We start from the raw sequence: 15,243 nt of genomic DNA, 5'->3' as shown, positions 1-15,243 counted from the left end.
ATATATATATATATATATATATATATATATATATATATATATATATATGTATATTTCTAATCCCTTCAACTACTGAGAAAAGTTTCATAGGTTACAATTATTGTTTTTCCATGTAGGAATGTTAATAGTTCAACTTTGGCCAGGTGGCTCAGCGAGTAAGAGCACCGGCTCCAGTGCCGGGACGACCCAGATCAAATCCTGGCCCAGACACCCAGCACCACACCCAGAAACAACTGGCCATGCAACCCCAAACAAGCCACTCAACTCCGATTGCTTAAAAAAAAATAGTTCAACTTTGATAAGTTCCTTATGATTTCTTTCCCCTGTTTACCTTCTCATGCTTCTCTTGCTTCTTGTATGTGAATGTCAAATTTTCTATTCAACTCTGTTTTTTTCAGCAAGAATGCTTGAAAGTCCTGTATTCCACTGAATGACCACATTTTCCCCTGAAACATGATACTCAGTTTTGCTGGGTAGGTGACTCTTGGTTTTAATCCCAGCTCCCTTGACCTCCGGAATATCACATTCCAGGCCCTTTGATCCCTCAGTGTAGAAGCTGCCAGATCCTGGGTTATCCTGATTGTGTTTCCACAATATTCAAATTGTTTCTTCCTGGCTGCTTGTAATATTCTCTCCTTAATCTGGGAATTCCAGAACCTGGCTATAATATTCCTAGGAGTTTTCTTTTTGGGATCTTTTTCAGGAGGTGATCGGTGGATTCTTTCAACCTCTATTTTGCCCTCTGGTTCTAAAACATCAGGGCAGTTTTCTTTGAGAACTTCCTGGAGGATGCTTTCCAGGCTTTTACTTTGGTCATGGCTCTCAGGCAGTCCAATAATTTTTAAATTATCTCTCCTGGATCTATTTTCCAGGTCAGTGGTTTTTCCCATGAGATATTTCACATTGCCTTCTATTCTTTCATTTGTTTGCATCTGTTTAACAGCATCTTGATTTCTCATAAAGTCATTAGCTTCCATTTGCTCCAATCTAATTCTGAAGCAATGATTCTCCTTAGTGAGCTTTTGAGATTCTTTTCCCATCTGGCAAATTCGACTTTTTAAGGCATTCTTCTCCTCATTGCCTTTTTGAGCCTCCTTTGTCATTTGAGTCAGTCTCTTTTTTAAGGTATTATTTTCTTCAGTCAGGCTGTTGACCCTCATTTCATAATTTTCTTGCATTGTTCTCATTTCTCTTCCCAATTTTTCCTCCACTTCTCTTATCTGCTTCTTAAGGTCCTCTATGGCCTGTAACCACCTTGTATTTTCCTTTGAAGCTTTTGGTGCAGGAGTTCTGACTTCACTGTTTTCCTCCTGTTCCATGCCTTGCTCCTTCTTGTCCCCAAAATAGGAGTGTAATGTTGGAATCTTCTGTCTGCTTTGTTTCCTTTGCCTGCTCATTTTGCCACTCAATGATTTGACTTTTGGGCTTTTTGCCACAGTAGGACTCTGCCACCAGACAGGGAGTTTTCATCCCAAACTCTGGGGTTTTCTCAGCTGCTGGAGGTATTAGATGGGTGCCCTCTCTGAGGTCTCCACACACTCTGGCAAGCTAGACACACACCCCAGGACCTCCACCCTAGACTGCAATCCAGATCCAAGCAGGTTAAAGCAAGAGCAATAACCCCTCAGACTGGTGCTTGGTCCCCCTACACTCTGCAGGCCAGGAGCTGAAGCCGCCACGTGGTGCTGGCAGGCTGTGCTGGCGTCTCAGCGGTTTCTCGCTCCAGGGGTAAAAGCCATGCACTCCCACTTCCTGGGTCCCAAAGTCCAGACTGCACTAACCTCTCACCTTGTCCTTCGCATCTATGTATTGATAAATCTGGAAACGGCCACAGCTGCTGCTGATCAGGAGTCCCTCTGGCAGGCGGCTGGTCAGGCCCGCCCTGGGGCTAAAGCCTCGGTGGGGCTGGGCTCGGCTCCCAGAGCGCTGGCTGGCCGATTCGCTGGCCGATTCCTGCCGGCCTGCAGGGCTGTCCTCAGCGGGAGGTTAGCTTCTCTGTGTCATTTTGTGTGTTCTGCAGCTCCAAAGTTTGTTTAGAGTCCCCTTTTTACATGGATTGGGGAGGGTGGAAGCCGGAGCCGCGGGAAGGTCGTGCTTCTACTCCGCCATCTTTGTTCCGCCCCCCAGGAAACTATATCTTGTTAAAAGGCACCATTGAGAACGAAGCAATATCATTACTTAACATATATTCACCAAGTGGTACAGCATCAAAATTCCTAGAGGAGAAGATAAGGGAATTAGAGGAAGAAATAGATGGCAAAACTATATTAGTTGGAGACCTTAATCTCCCCCTCTCTGAACTTGATAAATACCACCTCAAAATAAGCAAGAAAGAAGTAAAGGAGGTGAATAGAATTTTAGAGAGAGTAGGTATGATAGATCTCTGGAGAATAATGAATGGGGATAAAAAGGAATATACCTTCTTCTCAGCAGTATACGGCACATACACAAAAATCGACCATGTACTAGGACATAAAAACCTCACAATTCAGTAAAGAAAGGCAGAAATATTAAATGTATACTTCTCAGATCATGATGCAGTAAAAATCATATGCAATAAAGGGCCATGGAAATATAAACTAAAAATTAATTGGAAGCTAAATAATTTAATCCTAAAGAATGAGTGGGTCAAAAAAGAAATTATAGAGACAATCAGTAACTTCATTCAAGAATGACAATAATGAGACAACACAAAAAAAAAATTTGTGGGATGCAGCAAAGGCAGTTCTTAGGGGAAGTTTTATATCCCTGAGATATAATAAATTAGAATATAATAAATGAATAAATTAGAGAAAAGAGAGGTCAATGAATTGGGCATGCAACTGAAAAAGCTAAAAAAGAACAAATTGAAAATCCACAATTAAATACTAAATTAGAAATAATAAAAACTAAAGGAGAGATTAATAAAATTGCAATTAAGAAAAGTATTGAATTAATAAAAAAAAACTAAGAGCTAGTTTTATGAAAATAAAATTGTTAGACCCTTAGTCAAAATGATAAAAAAGAAATAAATAAACCAAATTATGAATATCAGAATTTAAAAGGTGAATCTACCTCCAATGAAGGGGAAATTAAAACAATAATTAGGAATTATTTTGACAAATTGCATGCAAATAAATTTGACAATCTTAGTGAAATGGATGAACATTTACAAAAATATGTTACCCAGATTAACTGAAGAGGAAGTAAATTACTTATATAACCCCATCTCAGAAAAAGAAATTGAACAAGCCATCATTGAACTCCCTAGGAAAATATCTCCAGGGCCAGATGGATTTACTAGTGAATTCTATCAAACATTTAAAGAACAATTGACTCCAATACTCTACAAACTATTTGGGAAAATTAGAGAAGAAGGAGTCCTACCAAATTCTTTTTATGACACAAACATGGTACTGATACCTAACTTGGGAAGAGATAAAATAGAAAAAGAAAATTATAGACCAACTTCCCTCATGAATATAGATGCAAAAATTTTAAATAAAAATTAGCAAAAAGACTACAGAAACTTATCACAAGAATAATCATTTTGACCAGGTAGGATTTATTCCAGGAATATAAGGATGGTTTAATATTAGGACTACCATCAGTATGATTGATCATATCAACAATAAACCTAGCAAAAACCACATGATTATCTCAATAGATGCAGAAAAGGCTTCTGACAAAGTACAACATCCATTCCTATTAAAAACACTAGAAAGTATAGGAATAAATGGAGCCTCCCTTAAAATAATGAGTAGCATCTATTTAAAGCCATCAGTAAATATTATATGTAATAGGGGTAAGCTAGAATCATTTCCCATAAGATCAAGGGTGAGACAAGGGTGTCCACTATCACCCCTCTTATTCAATCTGGTACTAGAAATGTTAGCAGTAGCAATTAGAGAAGAAAAAAAATCAAAGGAATCAAATTAGGCAAAGAAGAGACCAAGTTATGACTCTTTGCAGATGATATGATGATATATTTAGAGAATACTAGAGAATCAAGTAAAAAACTACTTGAGACTACTTAAAATAAACCCACGTAAATCCTCGGCATTCCTATATATTTCCAATGAAATTCAACAGCAAGAGATAGAAAGAGAAATCCCATTTAAAGTTACTATAGATATTATAAAATATTTGGGAATCTACCTGCCAAAACAAACCCAGGACCTATATGACAACAACTACAAAACACTCTTCACACAAATGAAGTCAGATCTAACTAATTGGCAAAATATCAATTGCTCGTGGCTGGGTCGAGCTAATACAATAAAAATAACAATTTTACCTAAATTAAATTATATATTTAGTGCCATACCAATCAATGGGGAATTAAATTTGAAAACACATCGAGGCTTTTACCTATCCAAAATGTTAAGGAAAAACTTTAACCAGCTACAACAAATATTGATGTACATTATTCAGGGTAATACTACTTGGGTCATACTTTCCACTTTCTAAGCTATTTATTCATATAAATTTTTTCCTTAAGAGATCCAATTTCAGTTTTACCTCTTGCTTCATTTCTTCCACCCACTTTTAGAGTCCCTGTAGTCAAGCTACTTTCCTCCCTGAGATTATTCTTGTATTGATTAGAGAGTTACTATCTTTTGGGTTGAACTCTTGGGCCACAGAGTCTTTCTTCGTTGCATTAGGCATTTTCTCCTGTTCACTTATATGTCTCCAGACTCAGTTCCTAAGCTAGACTTAGTTTCAGGCCAGGCTCTACCGCTTCCTGTACTTTTGAATGGAATTGATACTCTCTCCTGCTTTTCCTCCAACTATCTGACAGCACACACTAGCCACAGATGTCTTGCAGGGGCTCTGTTCTGATTCCTCTTCTCTTCTCCTTCTGTACTACACTTGGCAATCTCATCAGATCCCATGGATTCAATTACCTTCTCTATGTTGATGATTCTTATCCTAACCTCTCTGCTAATTTCCCGTCTTGTATCTCTAAGTACTTTTCAGATATCTCAAATTGTAAATCCACTAGACATCTTGAACTCAACATGTCCAAAATTGAACTCATTATCTTTCCCACTAAATACCTTTCCTCCTTCTCAATGCCCTTATTACCATTTGGAGTACCACCATCTTTCCAGTAACCCAGACTTGATACTTAGATGTCTTCTTTGACTCTTCATTATCACTCATGCCATTCCCATGCCCCCTGTAATGTAATGCCAAGGAAAGGCAACTTCCCAAGGTTCAAAATACCAGCATAGGTGCTCTCCATTTTATTCAGTGACCAACCAAGAACAGAGAAGATCAATACATGACATCATTCAAAATACAGCATTTACTAAGAGTGATTAAATAATCTCCAAGTACTACCCCACCCCAGGACCTTCCAATCATTCAATCAATTACAAAGTCCCTGTTCTAAATACTACTCCACCCCTAGGCTGTACCTTCATTTAGTCCACCACAAAGCCCCTTTTCTCAAATGGAGATTAGTTTCCAAACATAAGTAAAGTACATTCATTTGTTCAACCATAGAACACAAAAAGGTCAAAAGTTCCCCACCCCTGGATCACAATTGAATCTACCCCAGAGTTACATCAAGTTTAAGCACAGCACTTAATACCCAAATGGAGGTCTTTTCTTCATCTTGACACGAGGCAAGTTCTCAGCAATCTTAGTTCCTGGGGAGACAAGGCTTAGCAAGGCCACAAGATACATTGCCAGTCTCTTCATTAATTCATCCTCTGTCTGTAGAACAGTCCTAGAACCCCTGAAAACATTAGCAAAACCCTCTCCCAGGATTTCTGTAAACATACAACAAGAAAATCCTTCTTCAGGGCTTCTGAACCAACAGAAAGGTTCCCAGACCCCTGCAACAACAGCACTGTCCTTCACCAGTGGACAGTAGTCACTCTGTCTGCAGGACAGTCTCCAGACCCCTGCAACAACAGCACTGTCCTTCACCAGTGGACAGTATTCACTCTCTGTCTGCAGGACAGGCTCAGGAGCTCTTAGCCAACAGCCAGGTTCCAGGACTTATTCAACAAAAGGACTGTCTTTCACCAGTGGACAAATCTGGCAAAACAACATCAAAACAGACAGACAAAGTACCAGCAAAACAGCCATGTCTCCTCAGTCCTTGGCAGCTCAGGGGCCAGGTCTCAAAAGTCCAGGGCAATTCAAAGTGGCCCCCAGCAATTCTCTCAGTCTCTCTCTGCCTCCATGAGGTGCTGCTTCCAAAAAGTTCTTCTGCCTCTCTCTTGTCTCTCCAAATCTACGTCAGCAAGCCAATACAGGGGAATCTTTAAATGCCATTACTATCACACCCCACACAAAATCTGTTGCCAAAGTCTATAGATTTCACCTTTGCAACATCTCTCAAATATTCCTTCTCTCCTCTGATACTGTCACCACCCTTATGAAGGGCCTTATTACCCCACACTTAGACTATTACAAAGGTCTGCTGGTTGACCTCTCTGCCACAAGTTTCTTACTCCACCAAGCATAATTTTCCTAATGGGTCAGTTCAACCATCTCACACCCATAAAATCAATAAATTCCAGTGGCGCCTAATCACTTTCAGTATCAAGTACAAAATACTCTGATGTTCAAAGCCTTTCACAACTTACCCCTCATACCTTTCAAGTCTTTTTACACTTTACCATCCCTCCAAACCCCTTACCCAATCATTCTTTGTCCTCCTGGGTATTCCACAAGTAAGACACAAGACACTCCCTCTCTGAACTCTGGTTCATTTTTCACTGGCTGTCCCCCCATGCATAGAATGCTCTTCCTTCTCATTTCTGCCTCTTGGCTGCTCTGGCTTCTTTCCATTCTCAGCTAAAATGTCACCTTCTATAGAAAGCTTTTAACAATCTTTAACCCCCTCATAATACCTTCCCTTTGTTAATTATTTTCTATTTATTCTGTATATAGCTCATTTGAACTTATTTGTTTGCTTGTTGTCTCCCCATTAGACTGTGAAATCCTTCAGAGCAGAGACTATCTTTTACCTTTTTTTGCATTCCTTGTTGGGGGGTAGCACAGTGCTTTGATATTGTTGTGTCATTTCAGTTGTATTTGACTCTTCATGACCCTATTTAGGATTTTTTTTTGACAAAGATACAGGAGTGGCTTGCCAGTTCCTACTCCAGATTATTGTACAGATGAGGAAACTGAAGCAAATAGGGTTAAATGACTTGCCCAGAATCACACAGCTAGTAAATGTCTGTGACAAGATTTGAACTCACAAATGTGAGTCTTTCTGACTCCAGCCTTGGCATTCTATCCACTGTGATACCTAGTTCCCCAATGGTTGGCACTTAATAAATGCTTATTGACTTACTGATTGACTGGAGGAGATTCCTGGTTTTTCACTTTGGGTTTTTTTACATTATAGTTTCATCTAGCTCTCTTGTTCTTATTTGTTAGAGTGTTTTCAGAAGAGATGAGTTGGACTGGAATCTTTCACATCACTATCTTTGCTTAAATTCCTTCCTAACTCTTAGAAATATCAGTTTATAAGAGAAATGATACTGAATGGAAGTAGTACTGATGTTAGGAGTTAACCTGTATCCCAGATCATGTGGCCTAAGCCCTTCCTCTGTCTTCGCTATGATCAATATCTATTGCCAATGTCAGTAATTCCAACCGTAGCTCTGTGGTTCCCTCCCTCACCCAACCCCTCTATTCTGGTATTAACAGTGTCTAGGAATTTAGACATGACTTATCTTAGGATGCCATTGTTAATGGAAGAAACCCCAGGCCCAAAAGGGATCTGAAATGAACCAGAATCTGATTGTAGGTTACAAAAAGTGTTTATTGTCTGAGAAGAGCTTGCCAGCAGAGCAGAGAGAGTTTTCAGATGCTCAAAGGGGAATGGAAAAAGGGTGAGGTATTTAGGTTTTTAGGCAGGGAGTGAAGGTTAAGGGGGAAGAGGTCTGTAGACACACAAAGCCAGGGGGCAGGAGGTTTGGAAAGTTCAGAGTCTGCAACTGCTACTCAAGGCTTTTTTTTGAGCCAGTCAGGGCTGGTTCTGTGGTTTCTAACTCAGCTACAGGCATATCCAATTTCAGCTAGAGTTCATTTGCAAAGGATCACTGGTATGCAACTCAGAGACTCGGAAAATTTTCTAATTTACTAGTTATTGTGCAACCCCATTGTCTTGCTCCCCTGTAAAGAAGGGAAGTTCTAACATATCCAACAGGTTAATATCATCATTACAAAGCCCATGTTCACACAGTTATGTCTGTAGAGTGACAAAATTCTTTCAGAGAACATAACCTCCCAATGGGCAGACTTTCCCCAGATTAAATTTACCATAAAGTCCTTATCTCCCACAGTAGGTTCAGTGGGAGCCTTGGCTCCCCAGTAGGAATAGTAGTACACCTAGTACTAGGGTACTAGGGGTAGTACCCTACCATTCTTCTCAGGGATGAAATATAATCTCTAATGTATTAGTCTTAATCCTTCCCCCACTATCTCCAAATCCTATAGCTCCAAGTTTCCCTTTATGATAGATTATAGAAATGACCATCCCTTCACTAGTCAGCCATGAAGTTGAGAAGTATCCATCATATATATCCTCTACTCTGCTATTCTCTTCCATGGGATAATTCCCTTTCTGGGACTCAGAAAATCTTGTCCATGGATCATCACTTCAGCTCTTCCACCCCTATTTGCCTTGAGTCTTAAAGTTCCCCTGAGATTTTTGTCTTCTTAGGGTCCTTTTTATCCTTTAATGGTTTCTTTTTTTCTTTTACTCCTGATCAATCATTTTTATTCCATAAAACAATGACCTGTTAACATAGGATAACTGATTTTATTGTTTATTCTTTTCTAGATAATTGTACTTATTTACCTTGTATGTGCATCCTTGGGAATTGTAAATCAAATAATCTGCTCACTTCTATTTTTTTCTTCTAAAGGAATACCTCAATTTCCTCTTTTTTGTTAGACTTCCTCAGAATTGCAGAGTATGTAATTTTGCATTGAAGATTGAGGTCCAGTGCTTTTTGTAATATATTATTCTATTTTCCTCTCCAACTTCTTGTAATGGTAAAATAATCCTGTGTTATTTGAATTGCCTTTCCTTCATTTTTAAGGTCTTTTTTCCTGGCTTCTTGCAAAATGTGTTATCATTGAAATGATACATTTGAACTACTACACATCATGGGATTTGAAATGTGGAGTCCATTTCCAGTGATCATATGTGGATTCTCTCAATAATGCTTTGTTTTATGTATTCATAAGTTTTCTATGATTGCCCTGTATTATTTCCACTTTATAGCATGCAGGGATTTTTTATTGCCATATTGTAATGGGAATGTAAATTTTAAAGATCTTCCCTGCCCCTAGGTTAAAGTGCACCTGGAGCCTGGGGTGGGAGGCTTGTTTTTCAGTACATACTTCTTGATTCGCCAGTGAGTCAATAAGGTTGTTACATTCTCTGAGCCAGGAGAAGGCTATATAAGCCCTGATGTGTAGCTTTGTTTTGGGGCTCACTTTGAGAAGTGTTCTGTGTTTTGATTAGATAAAACTCTGGGAAGCTGTTGTCCAGGTCCCCCCAGCTTTGAAACCCAGATGTTGATTTGGCATGGATGTAATGGTTGGACATTTTGGAAAACTGTCTACTTGATCTGTTTCTCTGACTTGATAATTCTGTCTGTGTATTCTGAAGTTTGGGGTGCTGACTTTGTTCCCCTGAACTAGGTAAACGATACATATGTTTGACTGATTAAAGTAAGCTTGTTAACCCATTCTGAGTTGCTTTCCTTTATCAAAACAGATCTAAGAACCCGTGGTGGCAGCCATTCTAGGGACACTGGGTTGCTTGCTGCTACACATATAGACCAGGATAATGTTATTTATGTTTTTTAAGTCTTCAGGGTTCCATTTCTGTTTGAGTTTGACACCACTGCCAAGAAGGGCAGAAGAAACTGTAGTTCATTACTTTCTGTCACCTGGAATGCCTTTGTACTCTTTTCTTTTTTTATATATAACTTTTTTTGCTTTTTTTTGGAGGGGGGAAGGTAGGTCAATTGGGGTTAGTAAGTATTAAGTGTCTGAGGCCCCATTTGAACTCAGGTTCTTTTGACTCCAGGGTCAGTACTCTATGCACTGTGCCACCTAGCCACTCCCCTACTCTTTTCTCCATTTATCTATGTCTTATCAATCCTTTGAGGCCCAGTTCAGGTTCTATATCTAGGCCTATCTCTCCCATGAAAACTTTCCAGGACTTGCTCATCCCACAGAGATCACTTTGTCCTCTTCATTGCTGGAGTAATTACTACTATATATTTCACTCATCCACAAAAAATGTATACTGACTTATATTGTTGTTTATATTGTTACATGTAGATTTTACCTCCCACATAAAAGTAAAAAGCCCATTTAGAGGAAGATGTTAGCTCTATATTCTTTGTGTTCTCAAAAGAGCCTACTTGTGTTGGTGATAAATTTTTTAACTCTCTGTCTTTATTGGTATAAGGAATTTGCTGTGAGGAAACTCACCTCATCAATCCAGTTTGGCAACTTGAAGAGACAGTGAATATCAGAAGCAAGATCTGAATTCCTGCCTCTATTCATACCCACTGCTTATACCTATAAATCTATATCCATAGATAGAGTCTATTTATACTATATTCCAATTACAGCTAGTAAATGTCTGGAGTTGGATTTGAATTTAATTCTTCCTATCTTCAAGCCCAGCACTCTATCCACTGTGCCACCTACCTACTCCAAAAGATGATGGACTGGTTTGCCATTTCCTTCTCCAGCTCATTTTACTGATGAGGAAATTGATGCAAATAGGGTTAAGTTATTTACCCAGGGTTATGTAGCTGGTAATTGTCTTAGGCCAGATTTGAACTCAGGTAGATGAGTCTTCCTGACTCCAGGTCTGACATTACCTGACATTACCACCTAGCTTCCCTAATATATTTTATAGTTATACTATAAAATAATATTAAAATATATGTTTATATATGTATTAATGTTACTGTTTATAAATATGTACACACAAATGCATAATATACATGGCATGATATATACACATATAATATATGTCACTGATTATTTTGTAATTTCTACTACAACATAATAATCAGTGATATGTACTATATGTGTATATATCATGTCATGTGTTACATATTTGTGTATATATTTATAAACAATAAAATATACATAATACACACATGCTATATAAATATATAGTTATATATAAACATATACTATAGAAAGAAAGGAATAGAATTAAGGTTATCAAATTAAAGAAGTCAGTTCATAGCATCATAATTAGAAATGGAAGTGTCCTAATCATCTAATCCAAGTCCCTAACTGTAAAGGCTTAGAAACAGGCCCAGAGAGGTTAAGTGATTGCTTGAAGTCACACAGGTAAAAAGTACCAGAGCTAGTATTCAAACTCAGATCTCCAACCCACTGCTCTTTCAGCTGCTGAAAGCACGAGACATTTCAACATATTATATGTCCCACAATATCGAATGGTGACTTATACTAGATTTAGGATGAAGTGAAATGTAGAGAAACATTTTTTCATTTGTAAGGATTTGGACTAGAGAGTCCAAATCTACTTGTGGCTATTCAGCATCTTGTATGGGAATTTCAGAAGATGCCCTCAATAGACTAGCACCACTTGGTGTTTGATTTGACTCAATGATCCCGTTTTCCACTTTTCTCTTTCAGTGTGGGACATTAACACTGGTAAATGCCTGAAGACTTTCAAACACAAGGATCCTGTCATGACTGCAAAGATTAGCAGTACCCACATTGTGAGCGGCTGTGAGCAAGGCCTCGTGAAAGTGTGGCATTTAGCATCAGCCACACTGGTTAAGGTAATATGTGCCTATCTGGGACTAAGGGGAAAATGGAACAGAAGAATGTAGAGGGTCTGGGGGAGGTTAGAGGGCCAAAGTAACCTAGGTATTTTTTTTTCTAATTTCCTTCTCACTTTTGTCACAGAGCTCCATTTGCACAGTACTAATTAAGGCCATTTTTCTTTCTCTGTATAGAAGAACCATTCCTAGAGGGTACAAGGGCAGACCAAATTAAACTCTATAGCTCCCCCTATTTCCATGAATAATTTGATGTAGATGAAGTCTACTTATAATAAATGTTTAGGGCAACTGTGCTGAAAATTCACAAAAGGTAGCCTGTGAGGAAGGAAGGTAAATTCACCCCATTTGGTTTGCTGAAGTCATAGAAGTGAGGTTCATGAGATAATTGCATTTATAATATAAGAATTTTAGCCCCCTTCCCCTCCCCAATCCTCTTTTAAAGTTGGTAGAGCTCCCTCTGATGATGGAGCAAAAGTCAAATAATTACCCCACTCACTAGTGGCATAGTGAGGAGAGGAGGTGGGCAACTTTAAAATTTAAAGGAATGAAAAATGCAGTGTTAGCCAAGAATGAAGTTGAAACATTATAATGACCAAGTTTGGCTTGGAGAAAAAAAGAAGAAAATGCATATCTCTTCCATCTTCAGAGATGTGGTGGTCCATGGGTGTGAAACATTACATATACTGTCAGACTAGGTGGGTATTGGTTAATTTTACTAAACTGCTTTTCCCCCCTATTTCATTTTGATTCTTTATTATAAGGAAGCTTCTCTGTGTAGGTAAGTGGGGGAGGGTATATTTGGAAATGAAGGATATAAAATAAAATATCATTCATTTTTTAAACGTAGTGAAAGCAAAGTGATCCTAGTCATCCACTGTCACTAGGGTACTGCTAACAAGATTTTTACTGAGCCAATCTTTAACTGAGAATGTTCAGAGATTCACAAAGCAGGCCTAGAGACAGGAGTACCAGGAATCAAGTAGTTTAATTAATTAATTTCAGGATGAGGAATGTTCTCTTAACTGAAGTAAAAGTATAGGTTATATATACTTAAATAACAAGTGGTAAAGGAGGTAGATTAAAAACAATAATTTAGTGATTTCCCATGAGAAACCCACAAGTCCCACAATACAATAATTCTGGAGTCAAGTCTTTGGGGGTTATGACCATATCCCCTAAAGTACAGAACCAGAGTTGTGATGGGAACAGGTTCTACAATCTTTGATTCATTTCACTTAAGGTCTAGTGATCATGAGTGTTGTCAGAACTTTGATTAATCAGTTTAAATTGAATTATGAGCTCTGACTCCCAAGCCAGAGAGGTGGCTCACATCATATTGATTAATATAAAAATTATAAATTCCTTTCTCAGTACTTTGGTAGATGTGTGTTTATGGGCTCCTCAAGAGGAGGGACTGTTTTTTTTGTCTTTGCATTTCTAACCTTTAGCACAGCGCCTAACACAGAGTAGTAGGTCATTAATAAATACTTGCTGACTTATTTGATTTCATCTATGTGGGCAGCATTGCAGATTTCAGTCTTTTGATGCCTTAGCATCCTTTTTGACTCTTGCCCATGTTTTCCTATTAAGTCCTCTGTAGAGGATTTATTCAATGTGTAAGAGGCCATCCTCTTGTTCATTCAGTATCTCAGGAATGCTAATATTTGGGTTGTTTTGAATCTTCTTTCCTTAGCTCTTGAGTGTCAGGTTGGGGTGAAGGGGGGTGAAAGATTCTTGTTATCAACACTTGTGTTTGTGAGATAATTGACAGGTTTAGTGGCTATTTAGTAGAGGTCTCCTTATTGTTCCATATGAACAGTGAACCTTTGATCCTGGTGTTATTAGCACCATGTTCTAACAAATTAAACATTTATAATCTGTTACAATCAGACTATACTCCCTCCTATTGAGCAGGTCTAGAATGGTACAAAATGAAAGGCCACAGAAGGTATATTAGAAAGGTCCATGGACTTGGAATAAGAAGACCTGTGTTTAAGGTCCAGGGGGTGATGGGTCATGATCTTGGAGACTGGTTGGTACTCAGCCTGAGACGTCACCTGTAAGTGAAGAGTGATGAGCCTAAAAGACACAAATCTAGCAAAGAGATTAAACAAACAAGGGCCAAAAAGGAGTAAGAGAAAATTGACCAGAAGTGGGGTCAGTATGGGCTAGTATAATTCATTACTTGGACTATTTCACTGTCCTTTTCATTTTAACATATTACATAGACAAGGTACCTCATATGTTTTTATTCTTTTACTAACATAATTGTACTGCCTTTAACAAAAGAGGCTCCTGACTTGAACCTCACAGCTAAATAGTAGACATACATCCTTGTTTCATAAAGCTTGTTTATCCTCTGATTATATTCACTCTGGAAGAAAGAGATACTTCAGAAATTGAATCTTTTACATGTACATTCAGTTACAAATGTTAACTTTTGCTTAGATAATGGAATAACTACAAATTTAGATCAAAACAGCAAGATCTCTTCTGCTTTACAACTCATTGCATTAATTTAGCAATAAATTTATCTTGCAAGGGAAGGTTTTAGTAGGCCTTTGTAAAATCACACTAGAGACTTAAAAAATTTCTTCTAAAAGTATTTTCCCTTCTTTCAAAACAGTTTCAAGATTTATAAATGATAAATAAACTTTTATGAAGAAAGTTAGCTGAAAACTTTTAAAATGATCTTAAGCAGTTTGCATAACTTTCTGCACATGTTCTAATTCTAGATGCAAATAATATTAAATTTTCCAGTAAGCTAACACAAAAGAGCTCACATCTTTTACTAACTCCTTGCTGTGATCATAGAAACCTGCTATAGAAGGAAAAAAAAGCAGGGACCCATGACATTCCAAATATGACAGGATAAAACATCCTTGATTCTGTTTAAATTCAGGTTAGTTACAGATATCCAACCATGCAGTATCCATTCCACCTCAAAGCTAGACTCAGGAATAGGTGGGGAACATTCCTTTTCAAAGGAATCCCACGGGTAAACTGAGCCAGAAGGGATCCCATCCCATACAGAGGCTATGATTGTCCCTTTGGCTTTTACCAAATGTAGACTTCCACCTGTCCACAGTACAGGATCACATTCCCTCTGAGCATCTTGTGGCATTTTGTCTCAGATACTGATTTAATGCAGGTAACTATACCCAAATTCAAACTCAAAATAAAATTTAGTTATGGTCCCAAATGCCTTTTACCTTAAACAACAAGCTTCACCAATCACAGCTTAGAGGCAGTTATAATTATTTCTATTTTCTTGTAGCTGCAATAAGCAATAAAGATTTATCAGATCTCATAAATGTAAGGTATTACATTTACCATCTTTCCTTCTGAAATCTAAAAGCCAATTGATAGAAATCCTTTTTAATACTTGCAACTTTTTAGCAAGTTAAGTTCATTTAAAAACTACATGACTAAA

General features: G+C 38.1%; 1 protein-coding gene and 1 long non-coding RNA gene across 2 annotated transcripts in view; one reads left to right on the top strand and one right to left on the bottom strand.

Annotated features, from left to right (window-relative positions):
- LOC138152655 (uncharacterized) overlaps positions 1 to 15,243 on the bottom strand; it is a 106,897-nt gene that overhangs the window by 33,800 nt on the left and 57,854 nt on the right. The window lies entirely within an intron of this gene.
- Positions 1 to 15,243, top strand: part of FBXW10B (F-box and WD repeat domain containing 10B) — a 143,080-nt gene that overhangs the window by 86,991 nt on the left and 40,846 nt on the right. The window contains exon 8 of the mRNA XM_069076700.1: positions 11,659 to 11,807. Coding sequence (XP_068932801.1) covers positions 11,659 to 11,807 — 149 coding nt within the window. The remainder of the gene's footprint in view (positions 1 to 11,658; positions 11,808 to 15,243) is intronic.

Source organism: Petaurus breviceps, unplaced genomic scaffold, assembly GCF_028583685.1.
Source record: "Petaurus breviceps papuanus isolate PSGF00001 unplaced genomic scaffold, PetGlider_PUasm1.0 90925, whole genome shotgun sequence".
Taxonomy (NCBI): domain Eukaryota; kingdom Metazoa; phylum Chordata; class Mammalia; order Diprotodontia; family Petauridae; genus Petaurus; species Petaurus breviceps.
The sequence above is the reverse complement of the archived record's forward strand: the minus strand, read 5'-3'. Positions and strand labels throughout refer to the sequence as shown.